The 22,586-nt window shown below is 48.0% G+C and overlaps 1 protein-coding gene across 1 annotated transcript in view; it reads right to left on the bottom strand.

Annotated features, from left to right (window-relative positions):
- Positions 1-684: 684 nt before the first annotated feature.
- Positions 685-22,586, bottom strand: part of USP35 (ubiquitin specific peptidase 35) — a 77,619-nt gene continuing 55,717 nt past the window's right edge. Inside the window, exons 8-12 of the mRNA XM_047752510.1 lie at positions 5,725-5,818; positions 4,684-4,790; positions 3,611-4,169; positions 2,717-3,409; positions 685-1,786 (exon numbers count right to left, since the gene is read on the bottom strand). Coding sequence (XP_047608466.1) covers positions 1,619-1,786; positions 2,717-3,409; positions 3,611-4,169; positions 4,684-4,790; positions 5,725-5,818 — 1,621 coding nt within the window. The 3' untranslated portion in view covers positions 685-1,618. The remainder of the gene's footprint in view (positions 1,787-2,716; positions 3,410-3,610; positions 4,170-4,683; positions 4,791-5,724; positions 5,819-22,586) is intronic.

Genomic DNA, 22,586 nt, shown 5'->3' with positions numbered 1-22,586 from the left:
CACGGGTCACCGAGTCTGCCTCGTCTGGGGGCGGGAGGGGGTAGAATCCACACCCCCTTGGACCCCTGCCTGCGGCTCGCACACGACCCGCATCCTCGACGAGAGACGTGCTCCTCGCAGTCCCAGCACAGGAGCCTGCCAGGCGGCTCCATTTCTGTTTGTTTGAACAGGAAATGACTGGGTACCTGTTTTGGCTGAGAACAAGAGTGACTCCTCCTGACCTCAGAATCTGTACTCCTGGTGCGCGAAACGGAAACTGTGGTACCATCAGCCCGTTCATCCTTCTTAGGAGGCGCCCTGGACTAGAGAGAGGGATTCTGAGCGTGGCTGGGGCTGACAGCCTAGCAGCTCAAGTCCTCCACCTACGGCCCAGGCAGCCTCTGCTGCCCCAGAACCTGGCGGCTGCGCCCAGCCGCACTGCAGGGCCTCTGGCAGGAGGGGGGGGGGGGTGCAGCCCAGAGCTCGGGGGCGGAAGAGGCTGCAGCCCCCCACCACCACCCCGGGAGGTGAGTCCCTTTGCAGGAGCCCCCACCTGAGCACATGCCTGCCCCCAGCGTCACCACTGCTCACATGGCACTTGCGCAGGGCACGCTCCCCTCATCCAGCACCCAACGCAGACACAGCAAGAAACCCAGGGTCGAGACAGCACAGCCACAGAGGCAGAAGAATGACAGCTTCACCGGCTTCAGAGAACCTCCTTTTATTCCGGTTTGAGACCCTGGTTCTCTTCCCTCCACGTAGAAGGGGTACAGCAGCAGTGGGGCACAAGGAGGTCAATACTCTTCCTCCCCAGGCACCCTCCCGCCCCGCCACCACCCCAAGGGCCACGTGATGAGGCGCTGAGCCAGCCAGCTTCCCTCAGGACAGACGCCGTGAGACACACACACATACCTGCAGCAAAATAAGGACTCTGTCTTAACCAGAAGGGGGATGCGAACGGGGGCATCTCAGGCACTGAGGCAGGAGAGGGGACAGGAGGCTGTCCTCCCCTCTGTGCATTGTCACTTGGTGTCGGGGGACAGTCTCCAGTCCTGGGCCAGGCTGCTTCCACCTCCACTCCCTCTGAGTACAAACTGTGTAGGCACCCACAGACGGCGCCTGATCCCCTCAGACAAACAAGGGGGCCCCCTTCTCTGTGCTGGGGCTTGGATCCTGATGCGCTTTTTGTACCAGAGAGAAACAAGATTGTCTGACAGGAGCTGGAGGGAGCTTCGACTTGCTGGCAAAAGGCGAGTGCTGTGGGGTTCAGCCAGGGCAGGGCACAAGGCCCAGAGAGCGTCCATCTTTGCCGCTGCAAGCGGATCAGGACACTTGGGTGCAAGTCGCAACGGGGCGAGGCCCAGTGCCAGGGGCTTGGGGCTCGCCTCTGTCTCTCAGGCTCCGTGTGCCCATGTCATGTCCCCGAAGGCCCCTCTCCATCTCTCCTGGCCTCGGAAGGGCCTGCCTTCAGGACCAGACCTGCCTCCGAAGCCTCCCTCAGACCCCACCTGGCAGAGCGCCTCCGCCCTGGCCTTGGGCCCCCACCCTGCTCCCAGCAGCAAAGGCCAAGGCCCCCCACCCCCCGAGGTTGGCTGTGGCATCCCACACGTGCGAGAAGGCTGGGGGAGGAGGGTCCACGTTAGAAGACAAGTCTGTGGAAGTCACCACCGTTGCCACCTGCAGGGTTGCAGCCCCCCGGAGGGCCTTCATCCTCGTCTTTGTCTTCATCAAAGCCCCGGCCCCAGTGCGGGGATGCCGGGAGCGCAGAGATGTAAGCCGCCCTGCTCCGTGCCTCCTTCTCCTGCTCCTGGAAACACAGATGGGGATGGGGCAGGGAGCTTAAAATTCAGGCCCTGGAGCCAGAGTCCTCCCGTGACTCCCGGACGCCACCCAGCACAGCACCTCAGAGCATCCTCCCCGGTCCCCCAGGGCCAGACACAGAAGAGCCACAGCTTCTGCCAGAGAGGCATGCCAGGCACGGGGCAGGGTGGCGGGGGAGGGGGGGGCTCATATTCATCCTCTATCTAGGGTTCAAACCATCCTTCCTCCCCACCCCCTAAAAATTCCCAACCCTCTGGAGGAAAGGAATTCATCTATACTGGACTATGAATAGCTCACCAGGGCCTGATGTGGCAGCAGGATGCAGAAGGTCACCTCACACCACACCGGGACCGGGCTGCAAGCTTCCTGATGTGGCGTCCCGCCCACTGCCTCTCAAAGCACACCGATTCCTTACCAGCAGCCCTGGCCTTGCCCCCACCTGGACAGCTGGGCAGTGTCCCCAGCTAAGCGCCATTCTCCCCCTAAAGCCCCAGTTCCCGGCACTGCTTACACCCCCCGTCTGAGGCAGCACCCCTGCTGCTGGGCAGAGCCCCAGCGGCAGCGGTTTCTGAAGCTACGTGTTAGGATCCCCGCCTTGAGAGAAGGCGCCCCAGGCAGGGCAGACCCCGAGGCGCTGCCCCCACCCACACGGACGCCTCTCCGAGCATCCCTGCTCCTCCACAAACCTAACAATAAAGACCTGATCGTGCCTGACGTCTGTCCCTCTAAAGCGCGGGGTCCCGTCCGTCTGGCCCACCTACTTGCCCTGCCCTAAGTGACCCCTGAGTGGCTGAAAGGGGAAAGGAAGGGACTCAGCAAGACAAGCAGCTGTGCACCTGGGTGGGTGGGTGGGTGGGTGCGCCTGGAGGCCCCCCCACCCAGCGACCCCGTCAAGGGGCCCAGCGGCTCGGCTCACCTGCAGGTAAAGGATGTTGTCTTTGGAGATGGCTTCCATCAAGTCTTTGTGGAGGGCGGGCTCGGCCCGGGCCCGGGGGGAGCCAGGCTCGGCCTCGGGGCCCTCCCCAGGCCGCTGCCGGTAAAAGAGCACGTAGGCCGTGTCCTTGGGGAAGAAGGAGGTGACATTGCTGACAGACTCGAAGGAGGAGAAAGACACCCGGGTGTCGTTGAACAGGTACCACTGGTTGTCAGGCTCGGGCCTATCGGCCGCGCCCAAGCTTGGGGCTGGCCGGGCCGCGCCCTCGCGGGCGTAGCAGTAGTAGTGGCCGCTCTCCGAGGACACCCCCGAGTGCACCACGACGCTGCAGAGGTCGTAGGCCTGGCCCCGGCCCCCCGCCAGGGGCAGGCGCAGCAGCAGCGGGATGGAGACGTCGTCCAGGATCTTGCGGCGCCGCATGGTGCGCAGGTCGAAGGAGAAGCGCAGCAGCGTCAGGATGAGGTAGCGCGGCCCCTGGCTCAGCTCCACCACCTTCTCGGCGTCCTGCAGGGAGGCGCACGACTCGCAGTGGTAGCGGTTCTCGGCCGTCAGCTTCTCGGGCGACAGGAAGTAGTTGACCAGGTCCAGCACGGAGCGGGAGCCCTCTGCAGAGGGCACGGCGGCATTCCTGAGGGTCCCCGGGCCCAGACTGTCGGCCTCCTTCTCCATCTCCTTCTTCTCCATCACCTCCTTCTCCTTCCTCTCCTCTGTCTCCATCGCCTTCCTCTCCTCTGTCTCCATCGCCTTCCTCTCCTCTGTCTCCTTCTCCTTCCTCTCCTCTGTCTCCATCGCCTTCCTCTCCTCTGTCTCCATCGCCTTCTTCTCCATCTCCTTCTTCTCCTTCATCTCCTCCTTCCCTGCCTCCTTCTCCTCCACCTCCTTTTCCATCTCCTTCTCCTCCTCCTTTTCTTCCTCTTCCCCCTTGGGCTCTCCCTTCTCTCGCTCGTCCTCTGCCTCTCTGGTCTCCTCCTCCTCCTCTGCTCGCTCCTCCTTCTCCCCCTTCTCCTCCTGAAGGCTCTGCCCGCCGGGTCCCTGGTGGCCCAGGCCTGCCATGTCCAGGACGGCGGGGGGAACATCGGCTGTGATGCAGTGTTTCCTCTGCCTCCGAGGACCCACCTTGCCTGGCCCCTGGGCTCGGGACGGCAGAGGGAGGTCCCGGGGGCCGACCTCTTCTGGAGGGAGCATCACTGAGCCCAGGCGGCGTCGGCGGCAGCGCTCGGCTGGGGGAAAGGCCAGAGAGAGGTCTGTGAAGGCCTCCTCCCTGGAGGAGACGTTGAGGCAGCGGAGACAGCAGATCCGAGTCACAATCTTGCCTCCGAACATCTTCTCCACGGACGTTGAGCTCGGGCTGGGGGGCTCCTCGGGCGCGGAGGGCGAGCTGGACTGCTTGAGCTTCTGGCAGATCCTCGTCCCGGTTTTCTCCTCCTCATGCAGCCTGGAGCAGGGAGCAAAGGGCCTTCGTCCACACCCAGAGATCCACTTCCGGTGCATTGGCCTGACCTGTGCCAGCGACTTACCCAGCTGGCCACAGGTTTACACGCACTCAGGAGGCACGGATAACATACATGCATGCGTACAACACGTCCTGTGCACATGCACTCACAGGCCAGGCGTACATGCTACATACTTACTCCACAGGGCTCTAACCTGCCACGAAGACACATGCCCTGTGTACGTGCGTGTGCCACCAGAGCAGTGATGGGAAGACGCATACCTGCACCCCTTCACTCACACTCACTGATGCCTCCCAGGTCACGTGCCCATCGGCATCTCCGACCTGTCCCCACCCTCAGGGCACACATCTTCCCTCCCCAAGCCTCTCTCAACCACAGGGCCAGACCCCATTTCCAGGAGGAGGAGGCAACAGAGCCCAGGCAGACAGGGTGTTCCCACAAGGACCCTCGTGCGTGCTGACGCCCCCGTGCGGAGGCTGGCCTGGCCTCCCTTACCGATCCAGCAGGTACTTCAGGTACTCTGAACAGTCCTGCTGGGTGCCGGGGCTGAACCAGGGCGTCCAGGAGGCAGACAGGAAGTTCTCTGGAGAAATGGCAGGCCGCTAGGACCAAGGGAGGACAAGGACAGGGTCAGGAGCAGGGGACTCCCCCCTCCCCCAGCTAGATGGCATGCTATGCCTAAGGGTCTCTCTGCCCCAAACTTCCAGCTGCCTCACTGAAGTGCCCCCCCCCTTCCTAGTGGTCCCTGACCCCCCCATCCCACCAAGTCCATGCAGCCTGTGAGTAAGGCTCCTGGGTTCACGGTGACCAACGGTCCTCCAGGAGTCTGTGCCTCCTGACACGTCTCATTTTCACTCCATTCCCTCTGCCAGAAACACCCTTCTCCCCGTCAAAAGCTTAGCTCCCGAGGTCAGGCCCCAGATGCAGTGTTCCCTGTCCCACAGGTCCTCCCAGTGGCCCCCAACCCCCATCACAATCAACCTCTCCCTCCAGGGCTCATACCCAATAGACACATTTCCCTCTACTCAAGCACCATGGTTGCTGTCCGCAGGGCCACCTCTGCTTCCCCCGCCCCCGCCACCTCAGACTCTGTGCCCCACGAAGCCATGTCTGCAGCTGACTCATCTGTGTGACCCTGCACGGGGCCTGGCACAGGGCTGCAGGTTCCACCAGCGCAGAGACAGCAAATACCACAAAGACAGCCCTCAGCGTGCCTGGCAATGTGAGTGCTCAAAGATGACAGCAAACAAAGCAACACCTAAAGCGAAGGACTGAATACCCGATGGGAGACGGGCTGCGGAGAAGCCCAGCCGACCAGGGCTCAAAAAGCACTCCCTTCTCCAGCCTGGTAAGGGCACTGAACTGGCAACCTGGGCTTTGGCCACGAACGGATACCAGACTGGACTGGGGCCCAACAGCTTACACCACAGAGTGGGGGCTCACAACCAGATGCAGGCAGGTCCTGGGGCAGGGGAGGTATCCGCCTGCACCCCCCCACACCCCGACCGCAGCACATGCAGCGCCCCCTGCACTCACTTGGCTGTGCTCCAGGAAGGCAAAGAGCCACTGCAACTTGGTCATCAAGGGCTGCGAGTTGTTCTCGGTCAAACGGAGCACACAGTGTCTGAAACTTCAAAGGAGGGGCACCAGAGTGAGCCAAGGGCACCCACAGAGCTTCTGCTTGCCCATCCCATGGCAACCACAGCCTCTGGGCTAGACGCAGGACCGATACCTGTAGCTCAAGTCTGGGGGGGAAGCCAGGGAGGAGGAGCAGGTGGACAACAAGGTGACCCTGCAGTCCCTTCCAGCTCTAGCAGCCCATGATGCCAAGGCGTGAAGATGTGAATGCCCTGAGGTCTTAGGGGCCCAGGGTATTGAAGCTGGAACTCTCCAACTCCAGGGTTCGTGCCAATATCATCACCAGCCACTCATGGCCTTCTCCCTGCTTCCCCAGGAAATGGTGTTTGGACTCATCCAGAGCAGCGGGCCCTGCTCCAGTCTCAGCCCTCCAGGTTGACCAGCACAGCCCCTCCCAGGCAGCGCCCCCGCCACCAGGACCACCTGAGTTGTTCCTCTGCCTTCAAATGAGGGAGGCAAGGGTCAATGTGAGGAATGAGCTGAAAAAAAGAGGGTGCTGCGGGGGGCAGACGGGGGCTCGAGACGGGTCTGATCCTATGGGAGACGAGAAGGCGCCCCGCACGACAACCATATTCCCTGGAACAAGCCAATTCCCAGGCTCCAGCTGAGCTCCTGTTCTCTCCAAGAAGTTCCGGGCAAACAGGCCAGGCATCTCTCCAACCCGAGCCCACTGTGCAGCACAGTATAACCTCACGTGGTCCGCATACTAGTCTGCGACAAATTCAGAAACTGAACATTTAGAAAACTGTATGGTGGAGTTCCCGTCGTGGCTCAGCAGAAACATATCTGACTGCTATCCACAAGGATGTGGGTTCAATCCCTGGCCTTGCTCAATGGGTTAAGGATCCGGCGGTGGAGGTCACAGATATGGCTCGGATCCTGCAGGGCTGTGGCTCTGGCACAGGTCGGCAGCTGCAGCTCCAACGATTCGAATCCTAGCCTGGGCACCTCCATATGCCAGGGATGCAGCCCTAAAAAGACAAAAAAAGAAAGAAAGAAAAGAAACCTGCACTGTAAACCAACTATAATGGAAAAAAATCATTAAAAAAAAAAAAAAAAAGATACCTGTATGAGGATTTGACATTACTATGAGCATAAAAGCATGTCATCATTTTCCCGGTAAGTCACTTTATTGTATTTTACAAACGTTAGGAGTCTGCAGCAGATGGGAGAAGTGAAAAATAAACAAGCCCTTCCCGAGGCAGCGTGAGAAGCACAGCAGCAGCATGTTAGGAAGTCCTCGCGTTCAGCTCCAGCCTCCTCCTCCTCCTGGAACTGAAGCTCAAAGAGAAGAAAGAGCCTGGAGGTCCTCCCCGAGACAGAAGCAAAGCTTCCTCTCACTGGGACTTTTCAAAGGGATGTCCACGTGTGGCACTGGCAGAACAGCTGAGCAGATCAACAGAGCAGGATGAAGAGCCCAGAAACAGACCCCCATCAACAGAGTCAACTGATCCTTGACAAAGGAGCAAAGGTAACACACTGGAACCGAGGCAGTCCAGTCCACAAACGGTAGTGGGACACGTGCACAGCCACACCCAGACATGAATCTGGACACAAACCCCAAACCCGTCACAAAAATTCCCTCTAAATGCATCACAGACCTAAATACAAAATGCAAAACTCCTAAAAAACAGCAGGAGAAAACCTGGTAACCTTGATTAACTGATGCCTTTTTAGAAATATCACCAAAGACACAGTCCATGAGAGAAATACTTGACCAACTCGAATTCATTAAAATTTAAAACATCTGCTCTGTGAAAGACAATAGGAAGAGAATGAGAAACCAGAGACCAGAAGAAAATACTGGTTAAAAACACATGTGATAAAGGACATATCAAAAATACAAAAAGAATTCTTAACACACAACAATAAGAAAACCAGCATCTTAACATACATTCACCAAAAAAGACAGCTAAACACATTCATTGTTGGTGGGAATGCCAAATGGTACAGCCACTTTGGAAGTTTCTTACATAACTAAGCACATTTTCACCATCCCATCCAGCAGTCATCCTCTGTGGTATTTATCCAAAGCAGCTGAAACCTTATGTCCACACAAAACCTGCACATGGATGTTTACGGCAGGTTTATTCATAATTGCCAAAACTTGGAACCAAAAACAGCATGTCTTTTAGGAGGTGAATGGAAAAATGGAACTGTGGTACATTCTGATAATGGAATACTATTCAGTGCTCAAAAGACAGGAGCTATCAAGCCCTGAAAAGAAATGAAGGACACTTAAATGCATATAACTAAGTGAAAGGAGCCCATCTGAAAAGGCTGCGTACTGTATGATCCCAACCGTATGACATTCTGGAAAAGGCAACACTGTGAACACAGTGAAAAGGCTGCCTGGAGTTGGAGGGTGAGAGTAGGTCGAGCAGAAGATGTCTAGAGCAGTGAAAACCATCTGACGCCATACGATGGATGCACGTCATTATACTCTTTGCAAACCAGAGAATGTACAGAAGCAACATGTGAAGTAGAGACTCTGGGTGATTATGATGCGGTGTCACCCTTGGTTTAAAAAAAATGTACCCTTCTTATGAGTGATGTTGATAATGGGGGGAGGCAAAACAAGTGTGGGGACAGAGGGTATATGGGAAATCTCCTATCTTCCCCCTAAATTTGTTTGAAACCTCAAATTACTCTAAAGAAAAAAGCGGATTCTGGGAAAAGAAGATGGCAGAGTCAGAAGCACCAGGAAACTGTCTCCCCACCTAGACAAGAACTGCACGGGTGGAATCTGATCTATTTTGGGCACCTTGGAGCTGCTGTAGGCTTGCAACCTTCAGTGGAAGGCTGTGGTCAATGTTAGCTCTAAGCACAGTAGCAACTACCCAGCATGGCTCGCAGCTGTAATACACATGTTCCTGCTGTGGTTTACACACATCTTGCAGGAGCTAGGGCCAGTAAGAAGGACTCTGTCCTCTAATACTGGGGAACCTATGCTCCAATTGCTGCTTCTGATTCACAGATGCAGACACAGAGGCGGGCAGCCACTGCTGTTGCACTTTCCCTCACTGCTGTAAATCCATCCACCTCAAGCTAAGGTGACTTTCCAGGGGATTTAAAAGGCCAGCACCCTCCCCACCCTCACTTCCCCACTTCATTTTTCACTTTTCCCTTTTGGGGAGCCCAACATTAAAGACTTAAGACATTCAAAACACCTGCATGTATGGGGAAAACTAGAAAAGCGACGGCACGTGCCCAAGGGGAGGCTCAGCAAAGACACAGACATTAAGTTTACACTTCAGGCTGAAGAGCCTCAGCACAGAGACAGACTACAGAAATAAAAAAAACCATTCGTAAAAAACAGCAAACTCAGGGGAAGGAGAATTCCAGAGTTACCGTATTATTAAACTTACATGTTCAGGGATTTACAATCATAAGATGTACAAAGAAACAAGAAAGTAAGCCCACTCAGAAGAAAAAAATAGGAGTTCCCGTCGTGGCACAGTGGTTAAGGAATCCGACTAGGAACCATGAGGTTGCGGGTTCGGTCCCTGCCCTTGCTCAGTGGGTTGACGATCTGGCGTTGCCGTGAGCTGTGGTGTAGGTTGCAGACGCGGCTCGGATCCCGCGTTGCTGTGGCTCTGGCGTAGGCCGGTAACCCCTAGCCTGGGAACCTCCATATGCCGCGGGAGCAGCCCAAGAAATAGCAACAATAACAACAACAACAATAAAAAAGACAAAAGACGAAAAATAATAATAATAATAATAATTCAGCGATATCTGTCCCTGAAAAAGACTTAATGGCAGATAATTAGATAAATGACTTTGAACAATGGTCTTAAAGGTGGTCAAAGAAAATGGAAGAAAAGAAGAAGGAAGATGTGGAGAAAGTCAAGAAAACAATGTGTGAACAAAATAGAAATACCAGTAGAGAAAGAAAACCTAGAAAGAAACCAAAACCATTCTAGAGCAGAAAAGCACAATAACTGAAGTTTCAAATATCCTAGAGGGATACAAAGATTCAAGGAGGCAGAAAAAAGTAGGAAACTTGAAGATGGGACAACAGAATTTATCAAGGCTGAGGCACAGAAGGAAAAAAAAAAAAAGATTGAAGAAAAATGAACAGAACCTAAGAGATCCAAGGTCGCCATCAAAAGGACCAGCACACTATGGGAATCCCGGAACCAGAGCAAAGGGCGGAAAGAACACCTGAAAAATTAATGACTGAAACTTCCCAGAGTTGATGGCAAAAATGTAAACCACCCAAGAAATACAATGAACTTCAAGGAAGATGAATCCAGAGAGAACCACACTCAGACTCATTACAATCAAACTTTCAAAAGACAAAGGACATCTTGACAGCAAAAACAGGGAAGCAAATCATCCCGCACAAGAGATCCTTAGATTATCGGCAGATCTCTTGGCGGAAGTTTTGCAGGCCCTAGGAAAGTCCACAGATGTGTTCAAAGGGCTCAAAGGAAAACACTGTCAACCAAGAATCTCCAGTCTGGCAAAAGTGTCCCTCAACAGGGAGGGAGAAATCAAGACATCCCCAGATAAACTAAAGCTGAGGGAGGTCATGGCCACTAGACCTGCCCTGGAAGAAAGGCTCAAGAGAGTCCTGCAGAGGGAAAGAAAGCACACTGGTCAGTATCTCAAAGGCACATGGAGAGATAAAGACCTCAATAAAGGTAAACACACGAGTGATCCTAAAAGCTAGTATTGTAACAACGGTTCATAATGTACTTTTTATTTTCTACATGATACAGGAAGGAGACTACTACATTAAGGAAAGTTATGGATGTACTAGTTACTACTACTGAAACCTTAGTTGATAACTCCAAATCTTCTCTTGTATATAATTTAGGAGATTAATGCATTTAAAAGAATTCCTGGTTTATATTTAGGGGCACACAGTTACAAAGATGTAATTTTACAGTATCAACAACCAGACGGGGTGGGATACAGCTGTGAAAGAGCAGTTTTTGTGTGTCATTAAAGTTAAGCTGCTATAAATTCAAATTAGAATGTGATAACTTTAAGATGTTAAAGGTGCTAAATGATAACAAAGAAAATAGCTCTGGAATAAACACAAAAGGAAATCAAGAAAGAATTTAAGGTTTGTTTTTTTTTTTTTTGTAGAAAAATAATTAACACAAACAAGAGTGCAGAAAATGAGGGACCAAAAAGCTACAGGGCATACTGGAAACAAACAGCACAATGACAGAAGTCAGTGCCCACTTATCAAGTAATTACTTTAAAAGTAAATGGATTACACTCTCCAATAAGAGAGACTGGCAGAATGGATAAAAATACATGATCCAGGAGGAGTTCCCGTCGTGGCGCAGTGGAAATGAATCCAACTAGGAACCATGAGGTTGCAGGTTTGGTCCCTGGCCTTGCTCAGTGGGTTAAGGATCCGGCGTTGCTGTGAGCTGTGGTGTAGGTCGCAGACAGGGCTCAAATCCTGCGTTGCTCTCACTGTGGCGTAGGCTGGCAGCTATAGCTCCAATTAGACCCCTAGACTGGGAACCACAACATGCCGAGGGTGCAGCCCTAAAAAGCAGAAAAACAAAAAACAAACACAATCCAGGAGTTCCCATCATGGCTCAGCTGAAACGAATCTGACTAGCATGCATGAGGACGCAGGTTCAATCCCTGGTCTCACTCAGTGGGTTAAGGATGCAACATTGCCATGAGCTGTGGTACAGGACAGCAGCTACAGCTCTGATTCAGCCCCTAGCCTGGGAACTTCCATATGCTATGGGTGTGGCCCTAAAAAGACAACAACAACAAAAAAATACATGATCCAACTATATGCCATCTATAAGTGACTCACTTGAGTTCCAAAGACACAAGGAGGCTGAAAGTAATAGATGGAAAAAGATATGCCATGTAAACAATAACCGAAAGAGACCAGAAGTAGCTGTACTAATACCAGACAAATGAACTTTAAGAAAGGTTACGAAAGACAAAAAACGACATACATTAATAAAGGGCTCAACAGAGCAAGAAGATACAATGATTACAAAAATTTACATGACAGGCCATGAAAATATACGATGCAAAGCTAACAAAACTGAAAAGAGAAATATATGGGATCTAAATTATGACATAAATGAACATATCTACAAAACAGACTCACAGGGAGTTCCCATCATGGCTCAGCAGTTAACGAACACCACTAGTATCCATGAAGACGTGAGTTCGATCCCTGGCCTCACTCAATGAGTTAGGAATACAGCATTGCTGTGAGCTGTGGTGTAGGTCACAGACTTGGCTTGGATCCCATGTGGCTGTGACTGTGGCCAGCAGCTGAAACTCCAATTTGATCTCTAGCCTGGGAACTTCCATATACCATGGGTGCTGCCCTAAAAAGACAAAAAAGGCAAAAAAAATAACAAGACTCACAGATATAGAGAAAAGACTTGCAGTTGCCAATGGGGAAGGGGAATGAGGGAGGGGTGGATTGGGAGTTGGAGATTAGAAGATGCAAACTATTAATATATAGGATGAATAAACAACAAGGACCAACATGTACAGCAAAGGCAATTATATTCAATACACTGTGACAAACCATAATGGAAAAGAATATGAAAAAGTACATATGTATAACTGAATCACTTTGCTGTGCAGAACTTAAACACTGCAAATCAACTATAATTATATAAAAAGAAATAGACAATTCTACAGTAATTGTTGGAGACTTCAATATCCCACTTATAATAACAAACAGAAAAAAACAAAGATAAATAAAGAAATAAGAGGACTTAACCCAATAAACCAACTAGATCTAACATACATATAAAAATGCCACCCAACAACAAAAGCATGCACGTTTTCTTTCAGGGGCACATGGGACATTTTCCAGGAAAGACTAAGGCTATAAATTAAGTCTCAATAGATTTTTTTTCCCTCTTTTTTTAGGGCCACACCTGTGGCCTATGAATGTTCCCAGGCTAGAGGTCAAATCAGAGCTGGCAGTTGCTGGCCCACACCACAGCCAGAGCAACTCAGGATCCAAGCTGCATCTTCAATCTACACCATAGCTCACGGCAGCAATGGACCCTTAACCCACTGAGCGAGGCCAGGGATTGAACCTGAAACCTCATGGATACTAGTCAGGTTCGTAACCCACTGAGCCACAATGGGAACTCCCTCAATATATTTTAAACAATAAATATCATACAGCCTAGAGCTCAGTAACATACAGAGAACTGGAAATTTCATAAATTTGTGAAAACCAAAAAACACACTTTGGGGGTTTTCCTGTAGCACAGTGAGTTACGGATCCAGCATTGTCACTGTAATAGCTTGGGTCACTACTGTGGCATGGGTTTGATCCCTGGCCAGAGAACTTCCAAATGCCACGAGTGTGGCCAGAAAAACAAACAAACAAAAACCCACACACTTTTAGACAACCAATGGGTCAAAAGAAGAAATCACAAGGGAAATTAGTAAATACCCAGATATAAACCAAAATGAAAATACAACATACAGAAACTTAGGAAACAGAGAAGTGGTGCTAGAAGGAAAATTTATAATTATAAATGCTTACATTAAAAAACAAGATACAACGAACCTGACCTTACAACTTAAGAAGCTAAAAAAAGAAGAAGAAACCAAACCCAAGGCTAGAGGAATGAATGAAATAAAAAATTAAAGATAAATGAAATAGAAAACAGAAAAACAGAAAAATCTATGAGACCAGAGTCGGTTCTTTGAAAAGATCAATGAAATTCACAAATACTTATTAGCTAAACAGAAAAAGAAAAGACTGAAACTACTAAAATGAGAACTGACCATTGGGACATTACCACCAGTTCAATAGAAGCAAGGATTTTAAGAGTGTATGAACAAATGTATGCCAATGGATTGGGTAACCTGAATGAAACAGACAAATTCCTAGAAACATAAAACCTACCAAGGCTAACCCATGAAAAAACAGACAATCTGAATAGGTCTGTAATCAGTAAGGTGGTTCAATCAGGAATCAAAAACACGCCAATAAAGAAAAGCCCTGGACCTGATGGCTTCTCAGTTAATTCTCCCAAACATTTAAAGAAGGATTAATACCATTAATACCAATCCTTCTCAAACTTCTCCAAAAAATTTCAAGAGCAAGGAACACTTCCTAATTTACCCTATGAGGTCAACAGAACCCTGATACCAAAGCCAGACAAAGATACTGAAAAGAAAACTATAAACTGAGAACCCTAATGAACCCTGATGCAAAAATCCTCATCAAAATATAAACAAACGAAATTAAAAGGATTCCAAGAGTGATCAAGATGGCAGAGGAGTAGGACATGGAGCTCACCTCCTCCACAGCTACATCAAAAAGTCCTCTACACGGGGAACAATTTGCACATCTACTGAATGCTGGCAGAAGATGTGGGACTTCCAAAGGGGCGAGAAAACTGCCGCATAACCAAGTAGGACAAAAGAAAAAAAGAGAAAGGACATCACGATAGGACCTATACGACAGGGAGGGCGCTGAAAAGGAAGAAAGGTTCTTGACCCCTGGGAAGTCACCTCAATGGCAGGGAAATCAGCCTGGACTGGTGGGGAAGTGGCCTTCAGAGCCTTTGAGGAGAGTGAGGCAACCAGTTTGTGGGAAGGCAAAATGGACGGTGACCTGCACAAAATAGTGGGTACCGCTGCCTTGCGCACCCAAGCCTGAGACACTCGTCCACCAAAGCTCAGGCTTCAAAGGTCAGAGCCAGGGAGAGGGCCAGGGTTGGTGGTCTTAAGGGCTACAGTGTGGCGACTGAGGGTGTACTTGAAAGAAGCCTAGGCTCACCAGGGAGGCAAAGCATCACTGTTGGGGGTGTGCAGTCAGGACCTGCTTTCCCTGTGCATGCTCAGGCAACGGGACACTGCCAACACAAGGCTCAGGAGAGGGAGGAGCCACTGCCGCTAAGAGACCCAAGATCAGGCACCAATTGCGGCCCTCGCCATCCAAGGAGTGGGCGTGGGCCACGAGTGGACGCCAGCCACTGCCCCTGCTGTCCCAGAAGTGAGCACCTGCAGGGCTCATAACAAGGGAATGACAGCCAGCACATGAAGGAAGAGGCGGCAAGCATCCAAACTAAAAGCAGTCCTCACACCAAAAATGTTAAACACACGCAAGCTTTGCAGGGATGCTCCCACATATAAATAGCCTTCTAAGGCCACAGTAGATAATGGTTTATCCTAAACCCACAAAGATAAACATAAGTAAAATGAAGAAGCAGAGGAATCACTCTCAGTTAAAAGACAAAGACAATTCCCCTGAAAGAACAAACAAAATAGAACTCTTCAGTTTAATAAACACTGAGTTCAGAAAGGAAGTGATGAAACTACTGAAGGAAATGACAGGCTCTTAACAGAAATGCAGATTACTGTTAAAAAGAACAAAAGGCCTTAAGGAGAAGCCATGAATAATAAGAAAATTCACTTGTCAGTACAAAAGCTGAGCTAAGGACACTGAACAGCAGAATGAGTAAGTTATCTGGAAGAGAGAATACTAAAAACTACCCAGTCAGAACAGCAGACAGAGAGCCAAGTGGAAAAAAAAAAAGAAATCAAAGCCATATAAGAGACCTATGGGAGAAAACAAGCATGCCAATCTACACATAATGAGGATTCCAAGAGTTGCCTCGCGGCCTAGCAGGCTAAGGATGCTTCACTGTTACTGCTGTGGCTCAGGTCACTGCTGTGGCATAGGTTCAATCCCTGGTCCGGGAACTTCCATGTCACAGATGTGGCCAATGGATTTCAGAAGAAGACAAAGAAAAGGATATTGAAAATGTATTTGGGAGTTCCTGTCATGGTGCAGGGAAAACGAATCCAACTAGGAACCATGAGGTTGCAGGTTCGACCCCTGGCCTCACTCAGTGGTTAAGGATCTGGCATTGTCATGAGCTGTGGTGTAAGTTGCAGACATGGCTCAGATCTGGCATAGCTGTGGCCATGGCATAGGCCGGCAGCTATAGCTCTGATTCGACCCCTAGCCTGGGAACCTCCATATGCCGTGGCCCTAAAAAGACAAAAAACAAAAAACAAAAAAAAAAAAGAAAGAAAGAAAATGTATTTGAAGAAATTAAGGCTGAAAACTTCTGAAATCTAAAGAGGGAAACAGATATCCAGATACAAACAGCATAGAGGGTTCCAAACAAGATGAACCTAAACAGACCTGTACCAAGACACAGTAAAAATGGCTAAAGTTAGAGAGGATTCTAACGGCAGCAAGAGAAAAACAAAGTTAACTACAAGGGAACCTCCGTAAGGCTATCGCCTGATTTTTCTACAGAAATGCAGCAGACCAGAATGGAGTGGCAAGTATATTCAAAGTCTTAAAAGGGAAAAATCTGCCACTTAGAATACTCCACCCAACAAGATCAGCCTTTAGAATAGAAGAAGAAGAAAAAAAAATTCTCCGACAACAAAAGCAAAAGAAATACAGCAATATACAGCAATACCAAACCTATCCTAAAAGAAATACTGAAAGGTCTTCTCTAAAGAAAAAAAAAAAAAAAAAGACAGCATGATACAGGGAAGAGGAGACCACAACTGGAAAGTAAATCACTTAAATAAGCCAGTATACATATCAAAGAGAAAAAACCTCTGATGATAAACACAAAACACAGCAAAAGGATGAACACAAAGATGTAAAAAAGGACATTAAAACATAAAATGTGGGGAAGCAGAGTAAGAAAATGCAGAACTTTTTTTTTTTAAGATTGTGTTTGAGCCTATCAGTCTGAAGCTAGCAAATATAGGAAGGGGTTAACATACTCGAAAAATAAACACAAAAAATATACAACAGATTCACAAAAAAACCACAAAGAAGAGACCACAGCACAAAATAAGAATTCATAAAACCACAAAAAGAGAACAAAAAGGAACAAAGATGCAACAAAGAATCAATTGGAAAACAAGGTTTAAAATAGCAATACAGGAGTTCCCGACATGGCTCAGTGGTTAACGAATCCAATTAGGAACCATGAGGTTGTGGGTTCAGTCCCTGACCTTGCTCAGTGGGTTAAGGATCTGGTGTTGCCGTGAGCTGTGGTGTAGGTTGCAGATGCGGCTTGGATCCTGTGTTGCTGTGGCTCCAATGTAGGCCGGAGACTACAGCTCCAATTCGACCCCTAGCCTGGGAACCTCCATATGCCATGGGAGAGGCCCTAGAAAAGGCAAAGAAAATAAATAAATAAATAAATAAATAAATAAATAAATAAAATAGCAATACAGATTTATCAATAATTATCTTAAATGTCAATGGAATAAATGCTCCAATCAAAAGACATTGAGTGGGAATTCCTGTTGTGGCTCAGTGGTAACGAACCTGACTAGTATCCATGAGAATGTGGGTTTGATCCCTGGCCTCGATCAGTGGGTTAAGGATCCGGCATTGCCATAAGCTGTGGTGTAATCTGCAGATGCAGCTCAGATCCAGCATTGCTGTGGCCATGGTGTAGGCCAGCAGCTGTAGCCTGGATTCAGGCCCTAGCCTGGGAACTGTCATATGCCTCAAGTGCAGCCCTAAAGAGACTCACTTTAGGGCAAAGGACACACACAGATTGAAAGTGAAGAGATAGAAGATATTTCATGCAAACAAATGACAAGAAAGCAGGGACCACAATACTCAAATGACACAAAACAGACTTTAAAACAACGGCCATAATGAAAGACAAAGGAGGGGAGTTCCCACTGTGGCTCAGCAGAAACAAACCCAACTAGTAGCCATTAGGATGTGGGTTCAATCCCTGGCCCCCCCTCAGTGGGTTAAGGATCTGGTGCTGCTGTGAACTGTGGTTAGGTCACAGACACAGCTTGAATCCCTCATTGCTGTGACTATGGCATAGGCTGGCAGCCATAGCTCTGATTTGACACCTAGTCTGGGAACTTCCATATGCTGAGGGTTTGGCTGCAAAAAGAAAAAAAGAGAGACAAAGGAGGATACTATGTAATGATAAAAGGATCAAAGGGGAGTTCCCGTCGTGGCACAGTGGTTAACGAATCCGACTAGGAACCATGAGGTTGCGGGTTCGGTCCCTGCCCTTGCTCAGTGGGTGAACGATCCGGCATTGCCGTGAGCTGTGGTGTAGGTTGCAGACGCGGCTCGGATCCCGTGTTGCTGTGTCTCTGGCATAGGCCGGTGGCTACAGCTCTGATTCGACCCCTAGCCCGGGAACCAGATCAAAGGATCAATACAAGAGGAGGATTTTACACTCTTCAACAAACACGCACCTAATGTGAAGCAAGCAATCGCATAAACTCTAACAGACATAAGGACAAAAACTGATGGGAACACAATTATAGCAGGAGACTTTAACATCCCATGCTCATCAATGGACAGACCTAGACAGAAAATCAGTGAGAGATCCTAAATGATTCAATAGAACAGTTAGACTTAATTGATATTTTAAGCACATTACCTCCAAGAAAACCCAGAATATGCATTCTTTTAAAGTGTATGTGGAACAGTCTCTAGGATTGATCACATACTGGGGCACAAAACAAACCTCAACAAATTTAAGAGTAGAATTTCAATCATCTTGTCTGACTACAAAGACATGAAACTACAAATCAACCAAAGGAAAAGAAATGAGAAAAAAACAATTACATGGACTCTAAACAACATGCTACTAAAACACCAATGGTTAACAGGGAAATTTAAAAACACCTTGAAATAAACAATGAGAACACAACCATACATGTAAAACGCCCGCTGGAAGATCTGCTGGAGTTGGTGAATGCATCCTGGAAGTGTCAGCACAGCTCTGCCAAGGCAGTGCCCCTATACCAAGGCCCAAAGCTCCACAAGCCAATCAATATGACTTTTCTATCTGGGGCTTTCCCTTTGGGATAGCTACCAACATACCTCTCCAAAGCAGGGGAGGAAAGAAAAATCACAAACTTCCCTGTCAAATACGGACACTGAAAAGTGATGTTTCCAACATTCTGCATATGTTGAAAAGAAAACAAGGGAAGCTGGATAATCCCAATTTCTGATTTGTGTTCTCTCTACCTTCCCCTCCCCTCTTCCTGCTCCACCCTGCAGACAGGGAATAATGGCTCAGGGCAGGTGGGGCAGAATGGAAAGGACAGGCCACCTGCATAACTGGCTTTTGTTTTAAATATACTATAAAGAAAGGAAAGTTTGGACATCCTACAGTTGCCAAGAACTTTGCCCTGCTGGCTGACAGCCCTCTGTGGAGGTAATAAATCCTTAGGTTTTCCTTGGAAAGTCACAAGATCTTGCAAGTCTAGGCTTTGACTTCTGACAGCACAATATTTGCTGTGCTGAGCGGAAGCACCTTCTATGGAGTGGACACTCTTCATCATGCCTACGGCTCCTTTTAAGGAGCCAAACCCCAGACCTTAAGGCTGAGTTTCACTGCCATTTATCACTCTGTGTGAGATCTTCTCTGATCTGCTTTTAAAAGAATCAACACCTTCACCTCCAGTCCTCCTTCTTTCAGGAAACTATTTTTCTTTACAGTACTTTCTCATTTAATGTAACCCATATATTATGTATTCAATATCAGCCTTTCCCAACTTGATAAGGGAAATGATTTTGTCTGTTTTGTTTACTGCTGTGTGTCCAGTGGCTGACAAGGAGAAGGTGCTCAATAAATATTGTTGAATGAAAGGATGGATATTCTATGATTCCATATGTCTATTAAAGTAGGAAACAAAACACAACCATAAAAAATCTTTGGGCTGTCACAAAAGAAGTTCTTAGGAATTTCAGAGTTATAGACTTTCCTCAAAACACAAGAGAAATTGGAGAGTTCCCACTGTGATGCAGCAGAAACTTATCCGACTAGTATCCATGAGGATGTGGGTTAGATCCCTGGCTTTGCTCAGTGGGTTAGGGATCCTCTGTTTCCATGAGCTGTGGTTTAGGTCATAGGTGCAGCTCAGATTCTGTGTTGCTGTGGCTGTGGAATAGGCCAGCAGCTGTAGCTCCAATTTGACCCCTAGCCTGGGGACTTCCCTATGACATGGGTACAGTCCTAAAAAGGAAAAAAAGAAAAAAAAAAAAGAGCAAGAGAGCGAAATCTCAAATAAACAACCTAACCAACTACATAAAAGACTTAGAAAAAAACAAAACCTAAAGTCAACAGAAGGAAAGAAACAGCAAAGATCAGAGAGGAAATAAATTAGAGAAAAAAGTCAATAAAACCAAGAGCTGGTTCTTTGGAAGAGTAAACAAAATTGACAAACCTCTGGCCAGGCTCACCAGGAAGAAAAGAGAAAGAACTTAAAACAAGAAATAAAAATGGAGAACTATTAACGAATACCACAGAAATACAAAAAAAATCCGTAAGAGAATCCTATGAGCAATTGTTCATATGCCAACGAAATCAACAACCTAGAAGAAATGGACAACTTTCGAGAAACAGCTCACCAAAATTGAGTCAAGAACAAATAGATAATTTGTACAGACCATTCACCAGAAATGAAGTAGGATCTGTAATTAAAAAAAAAAAAAAAAGCCTTCCTACAAACAAAGGACCAGGACCAGATGGTTTGAGAGGTGAGTCCTATGAACCATGCAAAGAAGAAATTTTATAAATTCTTCTCCACCTCTTCAAAAAGACTGAAGAGAACACTCCTTAAGACATTCTATGAATGGAGTTCCCGTCATGGCACAGTGGTTAACAAATTCAACTAGGAACCATAAGGTTGAGGGTTTGATCCCTGGCCTTGCTCAGTGAGTTAAGGATCCAGCGTTGCCATAAGCTGTGGTGTAGGTTGCAGATGCGGCTCGGATCCCACGTTGCTGTGGCTCTGGCATAGGCCGGGGGGCTATGGCTCCGATTAGACCCCTAGCCTCGGAACTTCCATATGCCGTGGGAACGGCCCTAGAAAAGGCAAAAAGACATAAATAAATAAAGAAAGAAAGAAAGAAAGAAAGATATTCTATGAAGCCACCATCACCCTAATACTAAAACCAAAGACACCACCAAAAAAGAAAATTATAGGCCAATATATTTGATGAATATAGATGCAAAATTTCTCAACATAATACTACCAAACTGAATCCAACAACAAATAAAATGATCATACATTATGGCCAACTGAATTTTTTGTTTTTGGTCTTTTTGCCTTTTTCAGGGCTGCTTCCGCAGCATATGGAGGTTCCCAGGCTAGGGGTCCAGTCAGAGCTGTTGCTGCCAGCCTATGCCAGAGCAACAGCAACGCAGGATCTGAGCCGTGTCTGCAACCTACACCACAGCTCACGCCAATACCAGATCCCTAACCCACTGAGCAAGGCCAGGGATTGAACCTACAACCTCATGGTTCCCAGTCAGATTTGTTAACCACTGAGCCACGACAGGAACTCCATGGCCAGATGAATTTAATCCCAAGTTCACAAGGATGGTTTAACAAATGCAAATCAATCAGTGTAATAAATCTCATCAACAACAAAAAACCCAAATGATCATCTCAACAGATGCAGAAAAACTATCTGACACAATTCAACATGCATTTATGATAAAAACTCTTTCCAAAGTGGGTATAGAAGGAACACATCTTAACATAATAAAACTTATGACAAGCACACAGCCAATATAATACTCAAGGGTGAAAAGCTGAAAGCTTTCCCACTAAAATATGGAACAAGACAAGGATACCCACTCTTACCACTTCTATTTAATACAGTATTAGAAGGTCTAGCCAAAGCAATCAGACAAGAGGAAGAAATAGAAGGTATCCAAATGGGAAGGGAAGAGGTAAAATTGTCACTACATGCAGATGACATGATACTATATGGAAAACCCTAAAGAATCTATGCAAAAACTACCAGAACTGATAGATGAATTTGAAAATGTAGCAGAATACAAGGCTAACATACAGAAATCAATTAAATGTCTTTACACTAACAATGAAATAGCAGAAAGATAATGTAAAAAAAAAAACCTATAAAATCACACAAAAATAAAATACTTAGGAATAAACATGACCAAAGAGGAAAAAGACCCATATGCTAAAAAAATAGAAAGCATTAATAAAGGGAATTATAGAGAATTCAAAGAAATGGAAAGTTGACACAGGACCACCAGCAGCACCAGGGCTGGGATCTTGGCCCCTGTGGACAACTGCTTTGGTTCAGGTAGGATGGCAGAGTAGAAGGACTTGAACTCACCTCCTCTTATGAAAACACCAAAATCACGACTAACTGCTGAGCAAGCACCAATGAAATAGACTAGAAGTTACAAAAAAAGGAAAAAGCAATGACAAGTCAGCAGAAAGGGTGCTTTTCTGATATAAGCTACCCACCAGATGGATGACCCACAGATTGGAAAATAACTATCTTGCAGAAGTTCCCCCACAGGAGAAAGCATTCCAAACCTCACAAGAGGTTCCCCAGCCTGGGGATCTGGCAATGGCAAGAGGAGCCCCCAGAGCACTTGTGTTGAAGGTCAGTGGGGCTTAAGGGCAGGTCTAGGGGAAACAGACTCCACTCTTGGAGGATACACACAAGGTTTCACGTGCACCAGGTCCCAAGGAAAGCGGGGAACCTGTAAGAATCTGGGCCAGTCCTACCTACAGGTCTTGGAGAGTCTCCTGGGAAAAGCAGGAGGCTCTCACTGGAGGCAAAAGTCCCAGGAAATAATCATCAGCATGAACTCCCCTGGAGGCCAACCTCTGGGAAAAATCTGACCCCACCCACCAGTGAGGAAAAGCCCAGGCCAAACAACAAACAGGATGGGAAAGCAGCCCCACCATCAGCAGGCAAGTTGCCTAAAGCCGCCTTGGCACACAGCTGCCTCTAATCACACTCAGAAACAAAGCTCCACCCA

This window comes from Phacochoerus africanus, chromosome 11, assembly GCF_016906955.1.
Source record: "Phacochoerus africanus isolate WHEZ1 chromosome 11, ROS_Pafr_v1, whole genome shotgun sequence".
In the NCBI taxonomy this organism is placed as follows: domain Eukaryota; kingdom Metazoa; phylum Chordata; class Mammalia; order Artiodactyla; family Suidae; genus Phacochoerus; species Phacochoerus africanus.
This window is presented reverse-complemented; position numbering and strand designations above follow the sequence as displayed.